General features: G+C 35.7%; 1 protein-coding gene across 3 annotated transcripts in view; it reads right to left on the bottom strand.

Moving 5' to 3' along the window:
* Positions 1-58: 58 nt before the first annotated feature.
* Positions 59-27,977, bottom strand: part of MIGA1 (mitoguardin 1) — a 44,860-nt gene continuing 16,941 nt past the window's right edge. For all 3 annotated transcript variants that reach the window (XM_074906417.1, XM_074906419.1, XM_074906420.1), the window contains 9 exons: positions 18,642-18,742; positions 8,313-8,431; positions 8,062-8,134; positions 7,645-7,731; positions 7,425-7,523; positions 6,959-7,093; positions 5,461-5,514; positions 3,679-3,795; positions 59-3,342 (listed from right to left, as the gene is read on the bottom strand). In XM_074906417.1, the coding sequence (XP_074762518.1) occupies positions 3,124-3,342; positions 3,679-3,795; positions 5,461-5,514; positions 6,959-7,093; positions 7,425-7,523; positions 7,645-7,731; positions 8,062-8,134; positions 8,313-8,431; positions 18,642-18,742 (1,004 nt within the window). In that variant the 3' untranslated portion in view covers positions 59-3,123. The remainder of the gene's footprint in view (positions 3,343-3,678; positions 3,796-5,460; positions 5,515-6,958; positions 7,094-7,424; positions 7,524-7,644; positions 7,732-8,061; positions 8,135-8,312; positions 8,432-18,641; positions 18,743-27,977) is intronic.

The following is a 27,977-nucleotide window of genomic DNA, read 5'->3' as shown; positions in this document are numbered from 1 at the left end:
AGTTGTGCAAATCCAAGATTTCAATACAGTTATATGACCAACAGTTGTTTCACTGAAATATTTTATTTAATATACACAGCTGCAGTTTATTTAGGCAATAAAAAGTTCACAAATACACTTACTCTGACACTTGATTTGACACATTTAGTTTGATATAAACCAAAGACTACAAAAGTGAAGTATAATAATCATTAAGAACACATTAAAAATGAGATTATTATTCCAACTAAATTACAAATGATATAAATATTTGAATCTTGCATAATCCCTACACATTCAACATTTCCAATTTCAGGAGTACAGTTATGGCAGCAGAGGATGGCTTTTAAATTTAGCTTGGTCTTATTAGCATGGAAAGTGGCATTCCAAACTGTTTTAAAATTTGGAGATTATAAACTAAATTCTGATTTTGATTATGAATTCACTGAAGTACAATTGCATCATACTGTCAGTGCTCTGGTGCAGCTCTGGCACTCATGTTTTTAAAGACGGTGGATCTTTGACGTTCTTAAGCCATACGGCTGGTTATCAACAGATACTCCTTATATGACTTCTAACTAAGGTGTATAAACCTTAGGTTATGAAAGAACTGATTGCAGTTCTGTGTTACAGGGAGACAGCTATCTCCCATTTAAATTTATAGTTCTGTCTCTGGAGTTAGGAAGGAAGAACATACGAATGCTTTTTGGGAAGAGGTCCAAAAAGACCCAGAGGTGATCAAAAGCCTACCCACATGAACCTGCACATTTCCCTCTTCCTCTCTCTTTTTCTCCCTTTCTTCCTCCCTCTCTCTCTCTCTTTCTTCCTTTTTTAACTGTTTCTGAATCAAATATTTGTTGGTGGCATCTTACACTACAAGATACTGAAATTCTTATTTTGGATGGGAAATACATCAGTTCAATTGCCAACCCAATTTTATGGACTTTTGAGAGCTCTACAAGTGCATGGAAGTGCTCCTGATTTAAAGGGATACGTTTGTTTAAGCCAGATATTATCAGGTTCTTACCCACCTTCTAAACATACTGATGCTTCATTAGACCTTTTTCATTCTTCTGTTTTAAAAAATCCTTTCTGTTTTGACAGAAGACCAACTTTTAAATTATCTGGAAGTATTTATCATCTCATGTGCAATGCTGTTGCACTTTCTTCAGAAGCTTTTTATAAATAATATGAAAATGGCTCACTTCAATATACACTTCTGTGAAAAAGTACATTTCTGCCTTTCTGTGATGAATGTTAAGGTATGATTTTCTTATGTCATTTTATTAGACCAGACAAACCACAGCAGACGGTTTCCTTTCACACACTGCAATCTCCTCTGCTGTGGATATGCCATTTACTCTGTTACTTCTATTTCCAGCTATTCCTATTGATTCTGAACCCAACAAGACACCTTACTGTTCCACATAATTTCATTCATAGACTTGCAAAAAGCTGCCAAAATACAGATACTTTTGAGCAGATAAGTATGTTTAAGCTAAGCAAGATGGGTGAAAAAAATGTCACATTCCAGCACTGAGGATACACTTTGCGCATGGAGCATGGTGCCAAGTCCAGTGACTTGAATGGTGGAAATAGGCCAACAGAAGCATTTGGAATTTCTCTTCTGTTACACGTAGAAGTATACTTATTTTAATAACCTATAATCAGTTGGCTTTTCACAGAAGTCATATGACACATTTTCATAATTTTTATATTTATCAAATGAGTACAACAAAGGAGAAAAATGTCAGCTTCAGTAAAATCTACGGAATTACACAGGCACTCCTTTTCTAATACCATCATTTTGGGTTGTGTTTGCAACAAAAGTTGAAACGTTTCTAATTGAAGTTTGTTTCAATATGCTAGATTTGAACAGCATGCTTCTCAAGTATACGACTATTTCGAACTACTCCATCCTTACTTACTCTGTATTACTTGACACAGGATAGATTCCCGTGGGCAGGCTTTGGGTGGCAAAGCATATATAAATGTAGTTTAAGAGCCTAAGCTCACTATGAAACATTGCTTCAGTTTACACACATTCAAAGATTATCCATCATCCTCACTGATTACTTCTAGCACAGAAAAAAACATCACTGCAAATTCCCTCATGCCCTCTTACTGTTCTGTGCTCCTGTCTAAAGCTCAGGATTCCATATCCTGAGCCATGGTTTTGCATTGCACACAGATAGCCACAATTGCTTAAATTTCCTCTTAGACACCTGACTTCCTACAAGGAAGGGGGGAAGACAGAAATGCTTTTAAATTGTAAAACACCACCTCATTTCTGTTTCATGATTAACAAATCTCATCATACATCTTTATGTAAAAATATATTTTGAAATGCTACATATGAACTGAGAATGGTATTGGTTTCTTTACCACCACTATATAAAGTAGTAAGAGATTGAGAAAAAGGAAAAGTTTTAAATCAACTGGTGAAGCTAGCATAGCTTTTTGGATATAAGTAAATGCTTTCAACCACCTTGATGATGTTTAGACATTTTAAAACAAAATAAAGTAAAAAATACATACTGGAAGTCATTCCTGCCCAGAAGGTGCCTGCATTTCCCGCATTGCTTTTTTACACTGTAGTACAAAGTGACTGCTTACACCCACACAAATGTAATTTCATGGCAGTGGCAACATGTTCACTTTTGTGAGTGTGGTTACTTTATTGCATGTTCACATGAATATGCATGTTCACTGCATATACCCAGTCAAAACACCTTCTAGATCTAGACACACAATGATTTGGAGACTCTGTAATGAACATTCTGTACTATAAGCCTTTAAAGGAAACAACTCCATCAGCTTCACTTACAAATTATCTGTGCAAAAGTACAGTATTTCATAAATAAACTTTACCCATATATTACGGAAAAAAGCTTTGGGATACATTAAGTATAAATACAGTGACAGCTGAGCTGCAAAATTAATTTAGGTAAATACAGTAATATGCTCACCAGTTCTTCTCACAGATGTACATTTAACCTCCCTGAGTCCTCTTCCATACTTAGCAACATGATATATTTTCAGATGCTTGCTCAGTAACAGCAATGATAGCTTCGGCGTTAGAGAAATAGGTGTGAAGGAGTACGTCAAAGTGCACTCCCATCTCATTTGTCATGGATTTCAAGTTTACTGTACTTTTGCTTCTAAAAGCCCACTGGTCATGACATGCCCATGACCACTTACACAAGCACTGGCATGTCTCAGTGAATCTGCTCCAAGATAGGCCATTAAAAGTTCAGTGTGTCGGATTAATAGTTGCATAAGATCTTCAGCCAAACTCTCCATAGTTGAGTATCTCACCTTTTCAAAATCAAAAATGTCTTTGAGGAAGAAAAGCACTTGATCCTAGCAGGAAAAAAAAAAGAAAAAACCTTTATTCACTTACAAGAAGAAAAAAAGTATGCAATGTTAGCTATCTCTTTTACATGTTTCCTAAAAACATACATTTAGGCATTCTTTAGGTACTAAGGTAAAAGTGCACTAAAATAGACTTTGCAAAACAGTTCTAGGCTTTAAAAAAATTTTTATATGAAAATATTTCTTTTCACGGTTTCTTATTGCTAGTCTTAAACTTAGGAAAATGCAAATATATGCCTATAAATAAGATCCCAATTTCTTTTCATCTGGAAGATTTTTTTTTTAAATGAAGATAAGTGGTAATTAAAAAAAAAAGTTGCAAACCTTGAAGAAGCAGCATAGGTCATAAAGGGAATTTCTAGGCCCCAAGAAGCCCCACGCCAAAACAGGGCTGATATGTTCACATATGGCATAGAAATGTGCAAAAAATCCATCAGGCACCTAGCGATGTAAAAATTGTAGACAAAAGTTACACACTCAATTTAGTATAAATCTCTATTTCATAAAACTGAGTCTTCAGAAAAGCCTAAAACACCTACTATTTCAGGGCTGTAGTAACTTCAACTCCTTTAAGTTATAGGGCAACCAAGTGTCATGATTTTTTTAGAAAAAGTTTTTACTTCAGTGGTACTTCGTATTTCAAATATTTTAAGATTAATAGGCGCAAACCCCAAAAGATCATGAACAATCTACTCTGACTCCCGTACAACAGATGAGATAATTTTATTCAGTTATTCCTGTTTAAGCCCCTATACACTATGTATAGTTGAAACCTTGCAGATAAGCAAACTGCAGTTCTGACTGGAAAAAATTACACCTTACAAGAATCCATGTTTAAGTCTAAAGAAGAACATGAAGTATCTGTGAATGTCCATCCTGTTACTTTTACAACCTAGAGGCACTCATAAAATATAATATAGTATAAATTTATGTCATATATGAATGTACAGTTTATTTTATATACTCATAAACCTACACTTAATCATTTTACATCAGCTAATTTATAAAATAATAAAAATAGAAATTAATCATAAATTAAAACATAAAACACCAGATAAAGAACTGTCTGTAAGTAAATTTAAGTTCTCTCCCTTTCAAAGACTTCCATGGTGCTTAACTTTATCCCCTTCTGAATGACTCCAGCAGCACTGATGAACTAGGCCCAAGGAGTAAAGTTACTCACACATTTACAAACTTAAAATATTGAGACTTTGGTACACAAAGGAAGTACAGAGTAAGGCAGTTAGTCGTGCATTGCAATAGTGATGAAAATAATAGGTTACTATGACATCTATTTTGGAGGTATAATTCCTTTATATAAAACTAGTGTAGAAAAGATCTATTCATATAAAATATAATATAGATATACACACACATAAAGGGATGCAACATCTCATATCTTAAGACATAATGGTAGCTGAGGACCTTTTACAAAATACCAACTGCCACTGGAAGCTACTTTTTTTATGATTAAATATGTCTTTATCAGCTAGGAGTCACGTAAATAGCTTTTCTTAGAATCAGAGAAAGGTGTCAGAGCCAATCACTTGAGCGGAGGTTCCTCACCTGCAGTTTGCAAAACCACTTCTAATGACTAGGGACTTCTAATGACTTCTACTTCGAAATCTGCAGAGTTCCTTCACTGAGAGCTCAGGATGCGGCAGGGGGCTGAGGGAGGCTGCAATAGAGTTCCTGCCACTGGCAAGGAAGATGGTACTTCAGGTAGGTAAAGGAACAGGACTGAATTTTATTTAGCTGTGGAGATGATGCAGGGAGACGTAGCGTAAGCAGGTGAGATACAAGATTAATGACCTTGGTCTGCAAAAATCCAAGGTACATGTGTGGGGCCATAAGTCAGAGAAATTACTGCCACCACTGCTGATGGGACCTAAACTTGGTTGAAAAACCTTTCAGCTAAGACTTTTTGCCCCATGAGCTAAAATTCTACAATTAGCAGCCTCTTGCCTAAACGAACATGATTTATTTTATTTTATTTTATTTTTATTTTATTTTATTTTGCCAAACCTACAAACAGAACTTCAAATTCTTAGGAGCTGATCTGTAATTTTGGTCCACATAATTTGCAAGGAAACTTAGGCAACTTACCTTCATTTGCTGTCTTTTCTGCTTCAGTACTGACCAACAGCTTGACACCACAGCCTAAATGTAAAAAGAAAAAAAAAAAGCCCCAAATCCTCTGTAACTTCACTATAAGAGAAATTAGTTTTCATCTCAAAGGAAGTGATCTGTGGAATACTGTATTTCTGTATTTTGGGGATATATATTTTCTTCAGTCTCAATGTGATAACACAACATTTAAGACTATAAAACATCAGCTGATACAAATAAATAGTTTTATATGTAATTAATATTTGTTATTTTCAGATCTAACTTGGCAACATTTTCTTTAGTTTAATTCAAATGTGATTTGGCATCCTTGACTGATGTTACAGTTGCAACAGTTAGCAACATTCACTGGGTTTAACTGAGGACCACTCTTATATACCAAAGTGTGTGCTCAGACATAAGTAACTATTTTAGATATTAAGTAGTGTGTGAACACATTGAAATGTCCTTTTTCATTTTAGCAAAAACATTCCTGCAATAGCTTCAGATTCAGCTAAGGAGTTTTGTCCAAATATGGACCTGTGAAATACAATATACCAATATCAGTACTAGGCTTTTTCCCCTCATAGCCTGTAACTAACCCCATCTAATTCTCCTTCAGCACTGCAAGATCATTTACAATTCACAAAACAGAATGTTATCACACAACTACAAAAATAAATACGTGCAGGTTACCTTTTTTTTTTTCCCCCCTCTAGAGGGAATATTTCAATTGAAAGACAAAAAAATAAAAGGGAAACTGGCAGTTTATAGATAAAAATGAAAGAAATGACAGTAGTATCTCTACCAGCTGACCAGGGCAGTAGCCTGTATGTCTATAGCAGAGGGATGAGATCTATTTCACAAATAAACAGGCACATCTGAAAAAGCTGAAATATTATCAACATTTGAATCCCTGTATTGTATTTACTTACTTTTGTTTGCTTGCAACTTTGTGCCTTATTGCTAAAACTGTGGTATATGAACCAAAACCTGTATCTAATACCTAAGATGTGCCTAACAGGAACTTCCCTTCTAAAATTCCACTTCCTCGGAGAAAACTCATTTTTGCAGGACAAGTTAAAGTAGTTTCTCCAATACACTCAATCACTCCATATATTTTGGACTCAGGCTTGTAGCTTTTGTAATTGCTATCTTGAAAAACCTGGTAATAAAATCTTGTTTATGTTTTCTGAGGAATATTTCAGGTACATATTCAGTTGTACTGGGAGCTGAGTTAGGTTTTACCATGAAGGACGGTGTAGTTTCTTTGCTTCAAAATTAATGCTGTTATCAAGGAAATACACACTGTCTTTATCCTGCAGTTTGATTTATTCTTGGTTTTATATTGTGTTTTAAAAATATAAAGCACAGATCGCTGGAAGAACAGTTTCAGCATATACAGAAGTTTTATATCAGAATGCTCACAGCAATGTTATATTTACTTACTGTATGTACTACAGAATGATGATTATGAAAATTACACAGAAATACTTACTGTTTCTTTAAAAGAAGAATTTAGCCAGCGGTTATTTACTACATTCTGTATAGATATTGGTGGATTTTCTAAATCTTCAAATGAATCCATTAATATGAAGTCCAGAACAACATCATAAAAATTCAGGTTTTTCACCTATATTAAATCAGAACATGATCTAAGTAACCTAGTTTCTCTTTCAGCAGTGGAATTCAGCATGCACCATATTCTAACTCTGTATTAACATGCAGATGTGTAATTGTTTTTAATGACTATTAAAGACACTTCGTCAGTAAAGCAGAAGTTAAAAAAAATATTATGTGCTTTCTGGTACTAAACTGCAGTGGTGGATGCCATTTCTCTAAATCAGCAGTGTAAACAAAAAAAGAGTTGCCTTTCCCACAGTTCTGAACTGTAAAAATTTATTTTTAGATGCTACAGTTTGCATAATTAAGGGTAAAAGCAGTTTTCAGAAATTCAGACTCACTCCTCTAGCAGCAAGTTCCATTTCAGTATTATCCCAGTGATCGGTTTGTTCCAAAAAATATATCATTTCATCAAAGACATCTTCAAATTTCTTTGGATTCTGTAAAGTAAAAGCAATGAGTATCAAGCAACATAACAAGAGATATTTTTTTTTACAGTGCAAAGTGAATTCTGGCAGAAGTTACATTAACAGTAAAACATTAGTTAAAAAAGGCTTTTACCTTTCGTGCTCTCACAATTAAAGCAGACAAAATTTTTCTTCCACTTTCAGCAAGAAATACTCTGTTTGCTGTTTCTGAAAGAATTACCTAGAAAAGGTTTCAGAAAATATAGACATATTCATTCACAGATTATACTAAGTTACCTTAAACACTTCAATCAAATTTAACATAATTATAACCACTAGTATAGAAGGCAAGTTCCTAATCAGCTTTCAGTGCAGAGGTTCCAAAGCTAATCACAAAATTGGGACTCCTCTGTAAATATGTCCCATTTTCAAATTACAGAAATGTAAAAGCAACAAGAAAATATTTAATTACAGAATATGCTATAAAAAATGCTTGCACAGGTAGTGCATTGATAGTTTCAATGACACATACTTTAGGCTTAATCAGGCAATCACTCTCCTTACTATTTACCTGAAAAGCTTGTCGAATACAATGAAGCTTAGCAAGGAAGTCACTGTCTCCTAGGCATTCAAACATTTCAGTCCTATGTAAAACAGAAAAGTTTTCAAAGACCATTAAAAAAAGCACAAGAAAATTCACCTAAGTCTAATTCCTAGAAAAAACAACTAGTACAAGTAACTTCTAAAAAACAGTTCTATGTAGAATTTTTAACTTCAATTCTTGTTTTACTTGGAAATAATTAAGTAGACATAAACCAGTACCTTAACACTCGTGAATAAATTTTGCCTTCTTCTGCTAGGTGCATAGCTTCTTCATACAATGGGCAATGGCAAAGGGAATCTAGACCATACGTATTACGAACCTCTCTGTGCTCCGTAAGCTGAAAAATAATTTTTCTAAAGTTAATCAAAGAGCTCGCTAACATAATTTTTGTAAAGGTAAAACAAATTAAAGCAGTTTTCCTCATGTTCTACTGAAAGATGCATCCTTTTCTGCATCTCGTTAAAACAAAGGCGCAACACTCAACTCGTAATCAGAAGAGAAACACCACACTATTAACAAGACTTACTTTCTAGCTTTTAAAATCTGAAAGCTACAGTTTCAGGTTTCAAGTTTCAAAAATTTAATTAATGCAATGGAGGCAGCTTAGTTTTGTTTTTAATTTGCCTAGTTAAGTTTTTTAATTTGCCTAGTTAAATCTAAAGGGTCTCAAAGCTGTTAAAAAGAAAAGTCAGGATACAGAGCACAGAATGATTGCATCATGCAAATCTTTAGGAAGCTGGAAATAGTAACATCCTCCCACCCTTGTTTTTGTTTTGCTGGTAAATGTCTGCTCGTTACCAAAGCATATTATATGAAGTATGAGCATCCAGCACTTTACTACCAGCTCCCAAAAAATTTAATTATCTGCAGTTTTAATTTTGTGGTTATTACATAAATTAACGTGAACTTATAGACATTTTTAGAGGAAAAAAAACAACAACAGATTAAGAAATCAAAGCACATGAATAACGCAGAAAACTCTTGTTTACAGGGTATCATATTTTATCCACAAAACAATGGCTAGCTACAATTTCCACTGCAAACATTACATCATATTATTATTAATGATCAAAAAAAAAAAATCAGAGGGTTACCTGTCCTTCGGTTTAGTTAACAACCAGAAAATGTAACTCTTTTTCAATCATTTTTTTCTTTTTTTTTAATATCTTGCATGGGGGAAACAAACATGTGCTTCTAGGCTATAAAAACAGAGCCTAGAAACATCTTCAGAAAAGAATTCTCCCAGTAATTTAACTATATAAAATTAGTTACCCTATATCTTAGACAGATTTAAAAAAATAATATTAAAATATAACTTTATGTTAAACTTCCGTTCAAATTTTTAAATAAATATGTGCTGAAAAGTTTTTCCTGCCACTGAAGGACATACAGGCAAGTGCTGGTATGAGACCTCATAACAACATTAAGAACTATGCTTCCACTGTGTCTTCTCCACAGACTTTAGTTCAGCCAATTACAGCAACCATAGTTTGGCCAAGAAGATTTGTCTGCTAAAGGGAAGAATATTATCATATGCCAATACCTATTTTTGTTCATGTAAACATTTAAGCACATCAATAAGTTGATCAATAAGAGATTTCAGTATGGGGTTGGTGTTCTGACAATACATTCTGATAGTATATATTTGTTGGAACTTACACTGATGATTTGAAGCACTCATACCAGCATCCTTTAACTGTAAGCAAATACGTATAATTAATTTCATGAAATTGTCAGGTTCCATTTTAAATTTATTTGTTTGGGTAAAAAACCAAAAGATCTCTATTCCTATACAGATTTCTATAGAGTTCTCAAACTGAGACTTAAATGACATCACAATAGGGAAAAAGTAAAGGAATAAAAGTTTTATCGTCAACAAAATGTTGTGAGTAAGGTACACTTTCAGAATTCATCTAGCTTGAAAGTATTTCCATTTTAAAAGTATGTATTTGTTTATCAGCTGTTTTGCTTGGAAGAACAGAGTAGAATAATCTGACTTCCTAAAAAAAGATTTACAGCTATTAAGACCAAAATTTAACAGTATTAATCATAGCACCAAACTGTGTTTTGTATCTGACAATTCACCTAAAAATTTGCGTTCTTATTAAACAAAGGAAGCCACAGAGCTTTGAATTGAAAATATATAAGAAGGAATAATACAACCAACTGGAAGAAACAGGAATATATTTATTTCTTACATCTGAAAGAAATCAATACACATACAGACACACACACACACACACATATATATATACATGCACATGTATATACAGTGTAATAGTTAGAACAGGTATGCACAAGAAAAAGTGAAAAATCTTTACTCCAGAATTTGGTTTTCTATGTTTTGATTAAGAAAGTATTAGCTGTAGAACAATATATACATTTTCCAAAATAATGACCAAAACAGAACACAGATAAGTATACCAGTTTATTTCTTACCTGATCCAGCTATTACTGAAGCCATAAAACATTCCATTTACTTTATTTCATTTGCAAAGCATGAGAAGAAATGGGTTGTGAACACATATGCACTTTGTAAACAGCAACCCCTCTCCTGGAGGTTATAATTTCTGTGGTAAAAGGGATTATATTAGTTTTCTCTAGTGAACTTCAGGCAAATCACTTTCTTCAGATACTTAGGCAAACTGGCTGACTCATGTGAATTAGAACTCATGTGATTTCTACAGTTGGATGCAGGTAATCTCCATCTGCTGCCAGCAAGCCCGAGACGGTAATAGCTTTAACACGTGAAGATGCCAGATCACAGCCTTTGTGGTTACAGATTAGCATAGAATCTGATACAGAAAAAATTAGCATCGAATCTGGGAGCTGGGTGAGGCCCTTGATAATATTAAGCCCTTTTTTTTTTAAAAACTTCCTCTCATGCTAGCAGATGAAATGAAATTGCTGTGTTGCTGTTGTAATGCATGTTATTGAACTCAAATGAAGAAAGCAGTTAAATCAACCAGCTACTAAACAGGAGAGAAGGGTATTCTTCTGCTGAGAAGATGGTTTTGATTACAGATTGGAGTCAGTTCCAACCAACAACATCTGGGAAGGGGGTGCAAATTCCTCTATCACTGACTTCTCTTAGCATGCAAAAAGAGGAGAGGAAAAAAAAACCAAAACAAACTGAAAACCAGACACTAAAATGACCTCTAAGTTTAACTAGAAAAGGTGATTTCCAGACAAGCTCTGAAGCTGCATCGTAATGTTCCTGGAGTAATGGATTTTCTTTTGATGCTTTCTAGTATTTAAAAATATATTTATATATAAATAGTTTATATGTAGATGTAGATGTAAATACAAATATGTATATATATATATGTAACATACAGTATTATATTTTAAACGGTCTTGCAAAGATTCAGTAATGGCCATTCTTTTTGAGATTAAATAAGCGCAAGTTTGCCTATATAAACATCCTGGTTCGAAATAAAATTAGGTGAAGATGCTCTGAATACACATCCACATTTCTAACACAGCAGAGTTCAGCTATTAGGAAAATGGACAAATCATATACAATATTTAACATGCAGAGTATAGAACATTTTCTAGATAAGAACTCAGGCTGACATCAAAAGGAAAATTAATTTTTTGTTGTAAAAGTCCAAAGACTTGTTACCTTTGAGGAAAAAAGCAGAGAGAAAGGTTAGTTTGAGATGGTTCACTATAACTACCTTATGTGATTGGCATACATTTATGATATGTATTCAACTACACCTGCTTTTTACCCCACTAAGTACCCCTATGCACCATGTATCTTTCCTCAACGGGGGTTCGGTATTTATCAGAAGTTAGCAGAAGGCCCCAGCACCCCACATCTTGTCATCACAAGTTGAAAGCTCAAGTCCTTTCTTGCCACTCCATATGAACACTTTTTGCATAGCCACTGCCATTTTGGGGAGGAGTGGCTGGAGAGCTGCCAGACAGGAACCTGGGGGTGTTGATTGACAGCCCGATGAACAGGAGCCAGCAGTGTGCCCAGGTGGCCAAGAAGGCCAATGGCATCCTGGCTTGTGTCAGCAATAGCGTGGCCAGCAGGGACAGGGAAGGGATCTGACCCCTGTACTCGGCACTGGTGAGGCCGCACCTCGATTCCTGTGTTCAGTTTTGGGCCCCTCACTACAAAAAGGACATTGAATGACTCGAGCGTGTCCAGAGAAGGGCAACGGAGCTGGTGCAGGGTCTGGAGCACAGGTCTGATGAGGAGCGGCTGAGGGAACTGGGGGGGTTTAGTCTGGAGAAGAGGAGGCTGAGGGGAGACCTCATTGCCCTCCACAGCTCCCTGAAAGGAGGGTGCAGAGAGCTGGGGATGAGTCTCTTTAACCAAGTAGTAAGCGACAGGACAAGAGGTAGTGGTCTCAAGTTGTACCAGGGAAGGTTTAGACTAGATATTAGGAAGCATTTCTTTCCAGAAGGGGTTGTTGGGTGTTGGAACGGGCTGCCCAGGGAGGTGGTGGAGTCCCCATCCCTGGAGGTGTTTAAGAGTCGGGTCAACATAGCGCTCAGGGATATGGTGGACTTGAGAATGGTCAGTATTAGGTTAATGGTTGGACTGGATGATCTTCAAGGTCTTTTCCAACCTAGACAATTCTGTCATTCTGTGATTATGAAACTCTTAACAGACCACTGAGGATGAAAAAGTGCTCCATGCACAGCTACCAAAAGTGCTGCCAGTTGTAATGCAGAGGCTTGTGATGATGGACCTGACATGCCAGCCCTAAATGTCTGCTATTTCCTCAGTGTCATGTGGAGTTACATGAAGAATATGAAAATGCAGATGAAGAAGAGATAAAAAGATGAATCACCCTATAGCAGCAATCTAATCCTGTAATGCTTTACTTCGATCCATCGTTGTTGGTGACCACTGCACTGGACAATTATGATGACCTGCACTGGATACCGAACATCATTATGCTGAAATAACATATATGCCTTCAAAACTCCAAAGCTTGTAGTGATAACTGGTGTTTCTACACACAGTGCTGCAAAGCAGCCTCTGAAGATTACACCATGGATTATTTTTGTTCAGATGCTCATCAGTTTTCTCTACACAGTTCGACTTTAAGGCTGCATCTGCTAGTAAAGAGATGCTGAAACTGTTGTTGTAAAGCATCAAACATCTGGAACTTGCAGTAGTTTTTAAGCCTGGGATTCCCTGACCGCTTCAGTCTAATGAACTGACTCAGTACTCTTATTTGCCACCACCAAGTTGGTTTTTAATAGATAGAAAAAATTCTCAACTGTGCAACAAGACCTTGTTGACTACCAAAATAATCACCTGCATGAATGTAACAAAAATTAAAAATGCTAGAACTCTTAGGAATTCTTGCTTGCTTCCCCTAATAAAAAGGTCAATTTACTGGCGCAGTAAATTCTGATAAACTGTGCTTATCCTATATTAAAAAGGCTGATGATGATCTCTTTCTCTGGATATCTTTATCTTTTAAAATATATTTTTTAAAAAATGTAAGTAGCTGCAGGATGAGCATGAAAGATGTTTTGGGAGTCAGAAGATGTGATGGTGATTACTAACTAAAACATTTGAGATGATACTTTAACAAACTGAAATGATAAAATGGTACGTTCTTCCTAATATCAGGAATAAAACAGGAAAGAAATTAATGTATTTTCAGGATCTCCTTCTATACTTACTCGTATATATTATAAAATGCCTGATACATTTTATTTGAAGAAAACACACAGAATATTATTTTATTGGAATAATTGTTGCAGCTTTATTAATTTTAAGCATAATGACGAATGTGAACGCACTATGTTGTGTGCATGGGTGGTAGTACTACTCCTCGCCAGGCCGAATAATCCCAAGGCTACATGCTGTGTCTGGTATATATGTTTTTGCATATATAATACCTACATGGAGGTATTATGATACAAAAATTAGTTCAGTGCTAATAAGAGATTTGTAACAAATCTTACATATATTTCCTAAGAATTAAAAACTGTATAATATTAGCAGTCAGAATATAGGAACACACTGGCTATTAGATGACTCCTCCTTGTCCTAGAAGTGAAAACATTTAATATTCTATGTAAATATCATACATAGCTAAGGTTTCTGTTAGAGGACAAGGATCAACTCCAGATTTTAAAATTTTATTACTGTTCTTAAAGATTTTAGAGCACCATTTAATGACTTGTTGGCCTAAGTTTTCCTATTCATAGCCACACAGTAACCAACCACAGTTGTCCTTGGAAGGAATCAACGGAATCTGGCTCCCATTGACTACTCTTCATTGCCACATGGAAAACTTTTCCCCACAATACAATTTTTTTAAATGGGGCTACATCTACTAGGATGTGTAAGGCAAATAATGGAAAGAAAACCCACAAAAAACCCAACACAAATGAAGCATGAAGTTTGAGGAATTTATTAGAAAAGACATAGGAACAGGAAGTGTTTCAAAGTGGAACAGAACTTTCCCATTGCCTACAACACCACTGACATTTATTGAGAGGTGGAAAGCTTCTGATGGTGATATGAATAGACAAGTTTTATTACTGGATATTGTGCTTCACTGGACATCATGAAATCTTCTTAGTTTGCCCAAAGTAGTAAGCAGTGGTTAGTGGTACTTCAGACACTATTTCTTTGAAGAACCTGTATTACTGTTAGCTGAATGAAAGACTTCATCCATTAATTCTTTCCTCTCTTTCTCCATGTTTTAAGACTATAAATATGAGGCACACATTAAAGTTGTCAGAATAGGGAGCTCATAATTTGCTACCTAGGGCATGCTAGTCTGCAGGACTGGTGTACTACATTTGTTTTTGAGGTAAGACAATAGTCTACATCAAACTGGACTGATGACATAAACATGAGTGAAGTAACCAGGATGAGTACAATATGGCCCGAGAAGATCAGATTAGTGATTATCGTCACATGTCTGAAGGCAGTTGGAACACAGGAGGGCCCCTCTCTGATTTTTGTGCTGAAACAGCAAAAACCCCAAACCTAACATCCCACTTTTAAATGCTATAGGAATACACCTTACTATTACTTGTCAACATTATTCCCTCTGGTATTCCCTATTTCGGGAAAGGAATAAAATATCTATCCGGAAATCAGGAAAAAGGTAACTCTACCTTTCAGTGACAGGGCTCTTTTTGAGCATTTTCTCAATCTAAAACTCAATTTCGGTCACTTTGAAGGTTTGGGTGCCATGTACAAATAATTACAGGCATACAGAAACTGGTGTTCTTTCCCTGTTGTCAAAGCCTGCTCCTTCCTGCACTGCTTTGTTGTCATAGATTTGAACTGAGAAAAAGACAACCTTAGTACAGAAATTACTTATTTAAAAAGAGCAGCTAAGGCTTTATTCACAAGTGTAAAAACATCTCCTAAGCTTTGGACTGAGTCAACATTTTAATAAAGCAAGCAAAGTGTATTTGATAATAGAACTACGGATTCAGTTCTAGTCAAGATATGAAAATAAAACATGATAAATGCATGTGCACTGACAACAGAGAGGCAGCAATGAATCGTACTGTCAGGGAGAGCAGGAAAGAGCTTCTATTGGAAAGATGGAAAAGAAGCCAGGAAAGAGAGGGTGGAGACCATTATCTGGCACGCTCACTGCTGTGTTCTTGCCAAAAGTGGTAGCTATTTTAATCATTCAGTAGGTGAGATAGCAAGAATATGAAAAGGATACTAAACACTAGTTGATGACAGACAGTCTCAAATGGGGAAGAAAATACCATTATTTATCACAATATACACTATCATTAACTTAAGTCAAATGGTTGTGCTTACCATCCCTTCTGCAATGCTTCTGGAAGCCTATGTGTGTTTAGGAACAGAAGTCTGTCTGGGCTTGGGGATGGCAACTGTCTGTCTAAATCATCTTCATAAGGATCCAAGCACCTGTGTATTGTAGGTGTCCAGACTGGCACAATCCTGTATGAGAAGTTGTCAAATGCATGATCCTCAGCATCCTCTTGATTATTAGCCATAGCCAAGATGAAGTTCTGGCATACCCTACTGCTATCCTGTAGAGCTCATCAAAAAGGCATGTGATTTGAACTCTGCCAACTGTCCCAGTTTTGTACAGTTCTTTTCTTGAAAGCCATCTTCCTATGCTTTGTCCTAATATAATACACAACATCTTTGTTGCCCCTAAGCAGTACCCCTATCAATTTCCATCAAAACATCTATGTCCTATTTCAGAATTCCCTCTATCTTTGCTGTTGTCTCTCCTAAGGGTAGTGAACTAAATTTGACCTGACTGTGTGTCAGCACTAAAACATGAAAATAGCTTCCAGTCTCTGAAACTAGTGTCACACAAAATACTTAGTCCTGCTCCTTGGGACAGGATGCAATGTAGAAGAAAGATGAATAACTGTCAACATACAGTTCGTAGCAAGATATGACCACAAAAAAATATTGCTACTTTGTAAATTCCTGGAAGGTAAAATTACTAATGATTCCAGTGGAGGGGCACAGGGAATAAAAATCACACAGCAGGATACACACATATATGAATTTCAGATTTAAAAACTTTCCTAAACATTTCTATCAGCACACAGAGTTTAGGATAGTTACTGAAATTGTAACTGCAATCGGGTAGCAAAGGATGAAAGAACAACTGCCTGTTTGCCCATTAGCTGAAACAAATCCAAAGCTGGAAAAGCCTCGGACTTCTTGGCCTAAAACATTCCACTTTTTCACAAGTGCAAGAATTAAAAAAAAAATAAATGAAAGAAGTAGGCAAGCAAGAAGCAGCTTCCTGACATCATCATATCTAGAATAAAAAATCTGATATGTCAGTTCTAATCCAGTTACGTTGAAGCGTTACTATTTTATACTAATAGCCGAAATACACTGGAAAATAGTTATTACTCCTCCTCATTACCACCGTTATTTGCAGTACAAATTTAAAGCATTTTTCCCCCAGAGGATGAACAAAACCTTACATCAGGGTAACACTATTCATAAGAGAAGAGTAATTCAGAGTTTTATTTTACTTGCGCCACACAGTGATGCCCCAGTAGCTATTAGAAGAGAGCTAACTGACCCTGTAGTTTAAGCCTAGTGGCACATGTTTAATCCAGAATTTTGATGGTGTTCCAGTTTGAACACCAAACTTCAAGTTATTTATGGCTTTGTTAATCTTCAAGACTCCTATCAACTGAGAATTTTAATAGATTCTTCATTAAATCTGAGAAAGGAGAGAGGAGACCTTGTTCTATTGGCTAGAACAACTGGAAAGAGAAGGTCTTCATAAATTTGTTCTGGAAAGAAGATTTGACAGAAGTGGCTTTGAGGTATCAAAATGTGAATATTTTCAGGATATGTAAAGACAATTCTGTTGCCAATTTTGACTCAAATATTTCTTTCACAAATACTGAGACAACTTGGCTTACGGATAGGTTGGTTATTCCACTGAGGTGATACATTGTGGCTTTTTGGTGTCTTTTTTTTTTTTTTCATTAAGCCAAGCAACACAGATGAGCATAATGGACTATTCCCATCTTCACATATTTTCGAAAACACTAGGAAAGTTCATTGGTGAGAAGAAAAAAAATGAAGCATACATACTATAATGGTTTACAGCTCCTCTTCAGAGCTGGTGAGAGTAGAAGCAAGCCTGAATTTTGGTCTTGTCTCATTTACAGGAAAGTAACAATGCTAGGCATACCATCACAACTTAATGTGAATTACTAAATCAATGCAATTGTGTTATGGAAAAGAAACTGAACAATAGACAGTCAAAATGATCATTGCAAAGAATGTGTAGGCAATTCTCTTTTTACAACTATGAGTTTAGTAGCTCAATTGTAGTACATATGTGATAGCAATATCTAACACAGAATGTATCTATTGAGACCAATTGCCTTTCCTGTAATTTGGAGAAGAGTACTATTCAACATCACTTCAGCTCCTGAGAGACTGTTAAAGGAGATACTCCTCACTCAAATAAGGGTGTTGCTATTTATAAAATTTTTGCAAATACTTCAGGGGAACTGTAGCAGATTTCAGCTAATAGACAATGCCCTGTTGTCAAAAGATTATTTCTTTATGTAATCTTTGTGGTCTTATCCAAGAAGATTAGGGAAAGTTAGATGAAGTGTATTATATTGTGCATGGGATATGCTACAATAGGTCGCTGTCAATTTCTAATAATTTCCTCTCCAAAAAAGTCCAGCTCCAAAAATGACAGTCTTCTTCATACATCTTTATAGTACAGTAAGGGAATAGGAAAAAAAAAAAATAAATATGCAATTCATGGTGAAAGGAACTACTATAGTCTCAACTGATAGTGATTCTTCACTCATGAAAATCTGATATATTTTTCAAAAGCAACTTCTTTTTAGAAGGAGTTGGGGAAACATTCTGCCAATGCACAAAAAAAATATAAAATTACTTGAACTCCTAGGAAGCTGGTTACAACTATGCAAGGAAAGCGCCTTTTTTTCCGCATAAGAGAAATACACTCTGCTTACAATAATTAAACAAAAAATAAGGTTCTTCTGTTCACTGTTCAAATAGATCAATGAATCTTTAAAGAAGCAATCTTTCTTACCTCAGCTGTGGAAACAAAGGAGTCTGTTGATGCAATGCTTAATGTATCTCGAAGGCAGAAATCATCAGTATTATCCTTTACGGTAATGTCTGTATTTTTATCTTTAAAATAAAATTAAAAAACAACAACCAAAAAACTGATTATTAGACTATCAGAAAATTCCATTTAAGTTTTGAAAGTGCATTTCATGTATACTTCAATGTAGTACTTCAGTTGGAAGGTACAACATTGTACTACTATGAGAGTAAATTCTCCTATGACCCACTAACATATATAAATGTTTTTTCTGTCCTTAAAGTGGACTTACAAGCATTATCTGCAATGAATAGAGAGAAGAAAAAAATATTTCCCCAGGGGTTTGGCCTTTTCTTTGATAGACTTCTGAAGATCTATCTAAAGATATTACTTTGCTATATTGATCTAAACTCTCTGTTAAGTTTTTAACTTGGCTATGTTATATAACTAATGCTCAGTGCTTTAGTAACCAAGAAATACTTTTCTAAATAAAAGTCCATTAATAAAAAACAGGTTTCAGCTTCACTTGAATGAATTTCATCTTCTACTTCTCATGCCTTTTTTCATTGGCTGGTTCTTCAGGAGAACAAATGAAGTTTTTAATCTTCACTGTATCCTCTTTCCCCAAAAAGCTCTTCCACTGAAATAACACAACCTGAAGTATTTCCTATAGTACTAGAATTCTTAAAGCATTTAAAGTAGCCGATATTTTTTGCTTAAAATAATCTGCAATACAGTTTTTCTCAGTTTTCCTTTATTTTATTCTGATTTCAACTGTTGCACATATTACTAGCATGCATGGCTTCGTTTTCACCATACAGAAACACTTTCACAGAAGGATTAAATTCACAAGTCAGTAAGTCAGACTTTGGCTTTATGTGCCCCATACTACACTCTCAGTAGAGCACAGGCATTTATTTTGGGTTACTTTACCTTCAGACATTACACATGTGTTTCTAAAAGTCTGTTTTACTTCCAATAGTCACCAGCAACCAGCTACCCAATGTCATCCAGATCTGTTGCTACGGCAATACTTCATAAACACTGTTACATAGCAAAATGGCCAAACGCCAATATACTGGAATGGTTTACTCATCAATTGAAATGCTACAAATCCACATAACTTTACTATTATTGCAGTGGTTGTTATGGTTTTATTAGTTATGGACTTGGAATGATAGTTCAAAAATTGCACATAACAATAAATTTCTGTCTTTGAGACTATCAACTGAGAGGAAAAAATTATTAGTTTGGAAAAAGATTTTACTAGATTGAGTTATGCAGATTCCTACTTGTAATCACAACACCAATACTCGTATTAGCATCTCTGATTTTTTTCAATCATTCTTAATAGTCTGTTCTTTCTTTTGACCTCTTAAAACCAAGAGGAAAAGTACAGCAGCATCCAAGCTGGTTGAGAAACAATCACATACTGGAATCTGAAGAGCTGGAACAGAAAACCAAACTGTGGTTTGTAAAGCATTTGCTTGGTCTGGTAAGAGCAGATGGGTAGCGTGATGTTTCCTTATTTCAAGCTCATAATTTGCATTAATCCCCTTCTAATATTACATGAAACGCTTTTCTAATATAACTTTTTCACAGAAGCAGTTGCTGAATCTGCAATAGTACTGTTAAACATAGGATGTACAAGGATGTATAGCCTGGTTGCAGATTTTTCCACTGAACCTCTCCTTTTGGCTGTTTTCCATAATAAATTTGCAATTAAAACAAAAGTTTCTACATCTCACAGCCAGAAAAGGCCTCCAGCACCTGGTTCAAGTGCCATTTCCTGATCCTCCCAGTCTGTAGGCACGTGCAACACTTACTTCATGAGAAGTAAACAGCTATATTCACAAGTAGCAATGCAAATTACAAACTCCTACAAGAGTAAAGTGTAGGCCATACTTATGAAGATCTTGCTGATGGCTTTAATGAAGATGTTAAGGTAAGGACCCAATGCTTATGTACTCAAAATGCAGCTGTCAAGTAGTCTCATATCTCAAGATAGTCACAATCCAAGAAGGTCTCCACCACCCTCACAGGAAAGTCCCAACTATACCATGGACTGAAGACTCAAAGTCTTTGGATACTATCTGATAATTTCTGTGCTGTTGGTGTTATATATGAGTTTATAGCTCAATGACAATATATCCCCAAATTGACACTGAAGTATTTAACACTGGGCTATGTCACTGATTACATATAAATAGAAATAATGATATTTAACTAAAATTTGTTCTAAATATATGTAAAAAAATAATTGGTGTAAATGAAGGAACCATAGAATTTCCAGCCCAGAATACTACAGAATCAAAGGTTCTTCTGTAAACTTTGCATTCAGCCTGATACAGATTACATGAAGCTCTAAAGATAATAAGATTTTGAATACCTCTATATTTGCTGAAGAAGTCATAATTCCAAGTCTTCTAATATGGGCCTAAAACTGTCACCTAACATGTCAGTTGAATATGGAATATCTCCGCTTTCACTCAAAGAGAATTCTCACTACTACAAAAAAAGGCACAAAATTGGCATGTTATGACAAAGAAAAAAAGATAGAAAAAAGGCTGCTAATGCTGAGTGAAATAATACCTTTGGCAAGTGATATGTGCATACAAAGCACAGCCTCCCCAAAGAAAACAAAACCGCCTTGTCAGCTATTTCCAACTTTCTGGCCACCACCACCCCAAGACCCTAAAATACCCTTAGCCAAGCAGGTGCTTATCAATACCCACACTGTGCAGAGAGCACACGATTCTGAAAACGCTAGAGTGGAAATTAAGTTACAGCTGAAGTACATACCATGCAAGTACCAGGAGAACATTATTAGACACGAGAACATGAAAAAAAGAAGAGACAGCAGCACAAAGAGACTCCTGGAATGAACAGCTGCAGGAGGAACTCACCCACCAGCGGCTGCAACTGCTCATGCAGTCATCCCTGGTTCTTACGCAGTCTAATACCTTCAGGAAAGGAATACTAGCGAGTATGTGAACTTCAAATATATTTTACTTATGTGAGAAGCCAGGGAGTTATTTTGGGTTCATTTATATTTGTAAAGAGGATGAAATAGAGTTTCAGACATGATACTGACAACAGTAACTGCCATAAGACTCTTGGTTGTAGTGCCTTAAAAATGCATACATGGTTCTAAAGTTAGATTAAGGATATTAAAACAAAATCCTAGCTTTCCAAGATTTTGCAAACAAGTATCTATTTGAAACTAAGCAAGCTAAAAAAAAACCCAAACCAGAGCAAAGCTACTTCCACATCTATTCACAGAGTACTAATCTAGAATATTTATTTGTCTTTAGTCTGGTAGGTCCATGTGGTAAGACTGACCACAAAACTAACCCTCTAAACTCTCAGAGAAAAATCTGACCTTTGAGATGGAACTGCACATAAACTAACTTTTTAGCATTCAGTTGGGAAATAGTCACCTTCACATAATGTTTTAAAATTCCGAAAACTGTTTACATGTTATCTTCCCTCCAACCCTGAATGAAACATGGCATGAGTTCTTAAGTGTGTTTGGAACTTACGTGCAGAGGTTAAAAAAGGAAAGCACTTACCCACTGTCAAAGAACCCACTGGGAGTTAAGGAATTTAGTTCCATGGTTTAGCTATGGCTTCCTATTCTCCCCAGCCCTCCCACTTCAGTGAAACATCAGTGCAGTAATATACCACAAGCAGGAAGACAGGTGAGAAAGGAGAGACTTGATAGATTCTGAAGAGGAAAAAACCTTGTAAAGGAATCCACTTATAAAAAGTCAGTGTACCCCAAGAGTAGCAGGGTCCCAGTGTTCTGCCAGGCTACCACACAGTCAGTCACTGTGTTGTGTGCTAGTCAGGGCCCCTAGATGTGTGGCTTCATGCCTAGAGAAAGGAATTACAATAATCAAGTTCAGAGAGGACAGAAACATGAATTACTACATAATTCAGTTTCAAGAGAATGTGTCACAGTCTTCTAGTTAGTCACAAGAGGCACAGTGGTTTGTCACCACTTACTGAAGCATCCAAAAGCAGCTTTATTTACATTTAGAAATAGTCATAACTCAGAGTGTTGACTGAATATTCATTAAAAAAAATCATCAGTCCTACCAAGTAGCTACTAATGTATCACATGAAGTCTTACAGGATGCACCTAGAAAGCAGTGAGTTTTACTTTATGTGGTGTTTTTATAAAAAGAAAACAATCCCAACCTTCAGATAGCACCTTCTGATGACTGGGTCATACAGCTACAGGTTAAAAAAAGGCAAGTTAGTAATGGAGCAGGGTATCCACACAGACCATTCTGAATTTAACAACTGTTGTTAAATTATGTGTTTACATTCCCCAGTAACAAAAATATCTGGGTTCAAGAAAGTGCCTATAGCTGGAGGAATCTCACCTCACTGCATATAAACAAAGCTGTTACTGACTTCAGCATAAAAATATATTTCAGGTCCGGGTTTTTTTAAAATATCCAATCAAATCTTGTACTCTACCAGTATGTTAGCATGTATCATGAGTTAAGCATGTCTCATGATTCTTTGTTGGGACCACTCTGATGCAAACTGAAGCAACAGATTCCTTTAAAAAAAATAAAACAACACTCCTCCCACTCCCACCAAACCCACCAAAAGATACTCCAGTGCTGTATGATCATCCAGCCTGGCTGTCAGTATGTGCTCACACCTCAAGTAGGCCCCCATTGTGAACACACAGCTTTTGCTCACCAGTACTGCACTAGGAAACTCACCAACTGAAGCAGTAGTCTAACGGAAAGGAACAACTGAGGAAAATGGGAGTATAGGACAGCACCAATGACTTAGTATTTGCAATTTCACCCTCCTCCTAGTACTCACAGACCTATTTCAAGGTAAGATTTGGCTGAGCTAACTGTTGAGCCTTCAATTACATCCTTAACAAAAAGCTTAGTAGTTTTCACTCAGAGAATAATCTTCTGGTTTTGTGCAAATAGAAGGCCAAATCATACTTCCTCAGTAAAAGTTGACTCAGCAGAGCTTTCATAATTGTTTCCAAGTGCAGCTATAATCTTCAAGGTCCACATAAAAGTATTCTACTACAATACTCTCACACAGGCATACAAAGACCCATTTTCAAAGATACTGGATGCTCACCTGATCATCATTATGCAAAATACAAGATGGTCTTCATTCACTCTGTGTTCTGTATTTATTACTCTGATGTTATTCTTAAGACAAAAGGAGTCCAGCTAATTAAAAGCTGAATGTGCACAGATGACAATAATAGAGTCTTCATGCTTAAATATAAATGAGTAGAGAATGCATATAAAAATTGAATAGTACAATCCATTAAATTTATATACACAAGCAATAAAATCCACCTGAAAACTGAGATGTACTGATTTGCAATATTTGTCATCTGGAAAAAGGTGAACTTGCCCAAAATAACCTTATCATCCTCAAGAGATTTTCCACATACTTTGGAAAGAAATAATAGCAATTTCTGGAAAGTTTATAATAATTTGGTTATTTTCAGACCTTCAAGATACTGACTTTGTTTATAAAGTTATTTTATCTGCTGAGTACCATAGGTTTAATGATGTATAAACCAAAACAATATGGCTACTGCTCTTATATTATAAAACAGCAAAACCAATCACCTTGAATGCTCTCATCCAGCAAAGACAGCACAAAATGCTTGGGCGTAAGTAATCATTTTAGCTTCTCCAAGTAAAAATCAAATATGCCTAAGAAAGGAATTTAAGTATAATTTATTTCCTGTAATCCATAGACACGGGTACATTAAATAACTCAAGAGTATTAGGAAATATTATATAGCTTTGATATTCTGGAATGGTGATAAATCTTCTTCCAAGATTTAAATCTGCTGAGCAACTTTTCCATAAATTTGATAACTGAACTGGAAAACTTTCTGATGGTTGCAAAAATTTTTTTAAGCAAAGAAATTATCAAAGGGCTAGAAATATCATTGTGTTATAGAGAATGTGACCTATGAAAGCTGTCCCTGAATCATCATGGCATGCTTTATTGTAAAACCAAAATCTCAAAATAGAAAGACCTCACCATGAGGAACTCTGCAATTCAAAACTCAAGGAAGAAGCAGAATAAACACATATGGTGCTAGATTGCCGAAATCTGAATTTTAAGAAAATAAAGCATCATCTAATGTGTATTTTATAACCTGAACTAACACATCATATGTGCTGACAGCTGAGAAATCAGCTTAGTAAACACAAAATAAATGTATGCATATGTTCACTTCTCTGGTCTACTTCTCTGGCTCTCTGCATGACATAGACATATGATCCTGAAACAGATTTGAGATTTATATCCTGTGTAAACTATGTGTCACTGTTAGATCTCTCCCTGTCATACAGCTTTTCGTTTCTTTGAAAATCTAAACTTTGATTATTCGTAACTGCACATTACAAGTTTCTACATTCACACAGGGTTACAGTTTTCTGCAACTTATTTTCTTTACCCTGAAGCTAAAAATCAGTGGATCTTCCCTGATTTTAAGGTTTAAATCTCTCACAGAAGAATTTGATTTCTGATCACCCTCCCATTTTCAAGTCTAATACTTTAGACAACTGTTTCTGTACTTGCACTTGATTTGATAGAGAAGATCTGGTAATCAAGTTTGCTGAGATGTCTAATCTGGACAGAGTCTATATAGATAGATATGCAACACAAAGTTGTCACTGTTTCCTCTTCAGTGGCATACTCATTCTCCTGTAGTTCAAAAAACATCACATCTATTTTGTCCACAGCAAAGTCTAGTTTGAATTCCAGGGCTGCTAATTTTAAGATGTAGGCTGTCCACTGGGGATTTATAGCACAGCACTGTGAAGACTGCCAGATACCTTAGTCATCAGATTTGAGCGTCACTGCCTTTTCTTAGTTCTTCACATTCTAAAAACAAGCACAACGTACCGCTATTTTTGCACAGACACTTTCTAGTGACAATGGAATGGTCTGTTCAACCACATTCAGTGTGATAGTATGTTAACTCATTGTGATGCAGACCAGATTCAAAATGCAATGTTATATTTCCAGAAGGAAGTACAAGGTTAACTTGAAGGCTTACACATCTCCAATTGGCTCCTTTAATACCCTTCCTACACTAGAGGCCCAAGTTAGGTAGAAAAGTCTTCTCACCAGACTTGAGAGAGGAGTCTCACAAGTAAGTGAACTTACTACCCTTTTACCCTCAGTTCTACTACACCTGTGCAAATCTACTAAAATCAGTGGGTACTTAAAGCATAATGTTTACACAAGCATATTACTAGCAGTAACCCTTGCTTCTTTACAAGGTAGTTGTTCACTATTACCTTCCTGGCTTTCCTACCATGGATCTCTTCACAGAAGAGCAGACAGTAGCACACCTGGGGATTAAAAACGACAAGAATAACCAGCAACTGCTGCTCAGCTCCTGAAACCTGTTGCTTTATAAAGTTTCCTAATTTGCTATACATAAAAAAGAGTTAACTAGTTTAGTATGCTAGCATATAGACTATTTTGCTGGACACTGCACAGGGCTATCCAACCAACCACAGGGACCATCTAACATGTTCTCTTAAAAGTCAGATTTTAAACACAAGATTGCTGGAAAGGTTTTTCTTTAGCCAGTATATTAGGCTTCAGGGATGTTGACATTTCAAAGCAAGTGAGCCAGACTGACAAAAGGAACCCACATATTCATTCGTTCTTTTGTTAAAAGAAAAATATATTGTCTAGCAGTTGGCAATTCCACTTACATGTATAAAGACAGTATCAGAAAAGAAAGACGGCTACCTTTCTATCCCCAGAATTAACAGAAAAATAGAAAGACAGAGCCAACTATCTAATTGGGATCCTCAGTGAAATAAGCATCAAAAGATGCAAATATATATATATAGGATTTGGACTAACATTTGGATTCTGGATTCAGAATGAAGACTCTAGCATATCTGACACAGGCAAACTCTGCAGGGAGAGCACTATAACCCTAGTCTTCACTTGAATTTCAGGGCAGAACTGTCTTCCAAAATTCTGCAGTGAAACTGCTCGGGAATGTGACTGGCTTCTGCAAACCCAGCTGCACACACCATACAGTTTAAGAACCTAAATTGGCGAGACACATGCTTAACTTTAAACAACAAAGCTTAAAGAATATTTTAAGTGCCCAACTGATTGGGGCCTGCTTGCATTCCACTTGCTCCAGAGAGTAGGAAAGAATGAGGTAAGAATCCTCAAAAAAATTGTACTGGATGAAGAGTTCTTCCTCTGGACCTTTAGTTTACTAACTACCAGTTACAAAACTCAAATTAAAAAAAAAAAAAAAACACAATACTATAAGGTTGCTAAATGTATTAGTAACAACATATTAATACTTCAATTATAATGTAAATAAAGATTAGCACAACCTGACTCTAGAATATAGCTTGACACTGATTAGCAGCTACTCACACAGATGTAGTTAAAGCTGCTATCTAGTCAATATATTGGTTATCTGTGGTAAACTAAAGTAAAATAAAGAAAAGCTTGAATAATAAAAAATGTGCATAATTTAGGCTATCTGGAAATATGTATTTGTTTACCTTTAAATACTTGCAGCATATCTGCATGTAGAACAAGGGCAGCTTTAAATAGCAGTAGAGAATAAAGCCTGGTGTGACAGACATGTGCTCTTGAATCAGCTACGCTACAGCACTTTGCTACGAACAGGATTATGAGGTACGGTGGGACATACTGCACAGACCAGATACCCCACAAAGAATTAGAGAACTGACAGTACTGTCAAAAGGGAAATAAAACACATCTCAATTTTTCATTTAAAACACATCTTAAGTTTTTGTAAGTTTTAGTAATTAACTGCATACATACATGCATAAGAGAAAAATTACACATAAATAATAAAATTTTACTTCCTTGTTATTGTTCACAGAAACTTTTGCTATAACTTTCCACAAAAATGGATTTACTCCCACATATAGGTTAATCTTGGAAACATTTCAAGCTGAAACAAAAGTTTAAGAAAATTCTAAGATATAAAAAGGCCTTTAGGAATGATACTTACATAAGTTACTTGTGCCTCCCATACATTATAGGGTAAACTTACGTAAATGAATGCATATTGTTTTAGCAATGGGGTATGTCTAGTACTAAATAACAAGCCTAGTAAACAACACTTACTGAAGACTGCTATGTGGATATGCTACAACCATTTATGCCAGGCTGATGGTCAGAGACTTTGACTTAAACAGCAGCAAGATTTAAACATCGTAGACACATCAGTTAAGAAAAGTTGTTAGCTTTTGCATGTGTGCACACAGACACATTTTCATTTTA

The sequence above is a fragment of the Athene noctua genome, chromosome 5, assembly GCF_965140245.1.
Source record: "Athene noctua chromosome 5, bAthNoc1.hap1.1, whole genome shotgun sequence".
In the NCBI taxonomy this organism is placed as follows: domain Eukaryota; kingdom Metazoa; phylum Chordata; class Aves; order Strigiformes; family Strigidae; genus Athene; species Athene noctua.
This window is presented reverse-complemented; position numbering and strand designations above follow the sequence as displayed.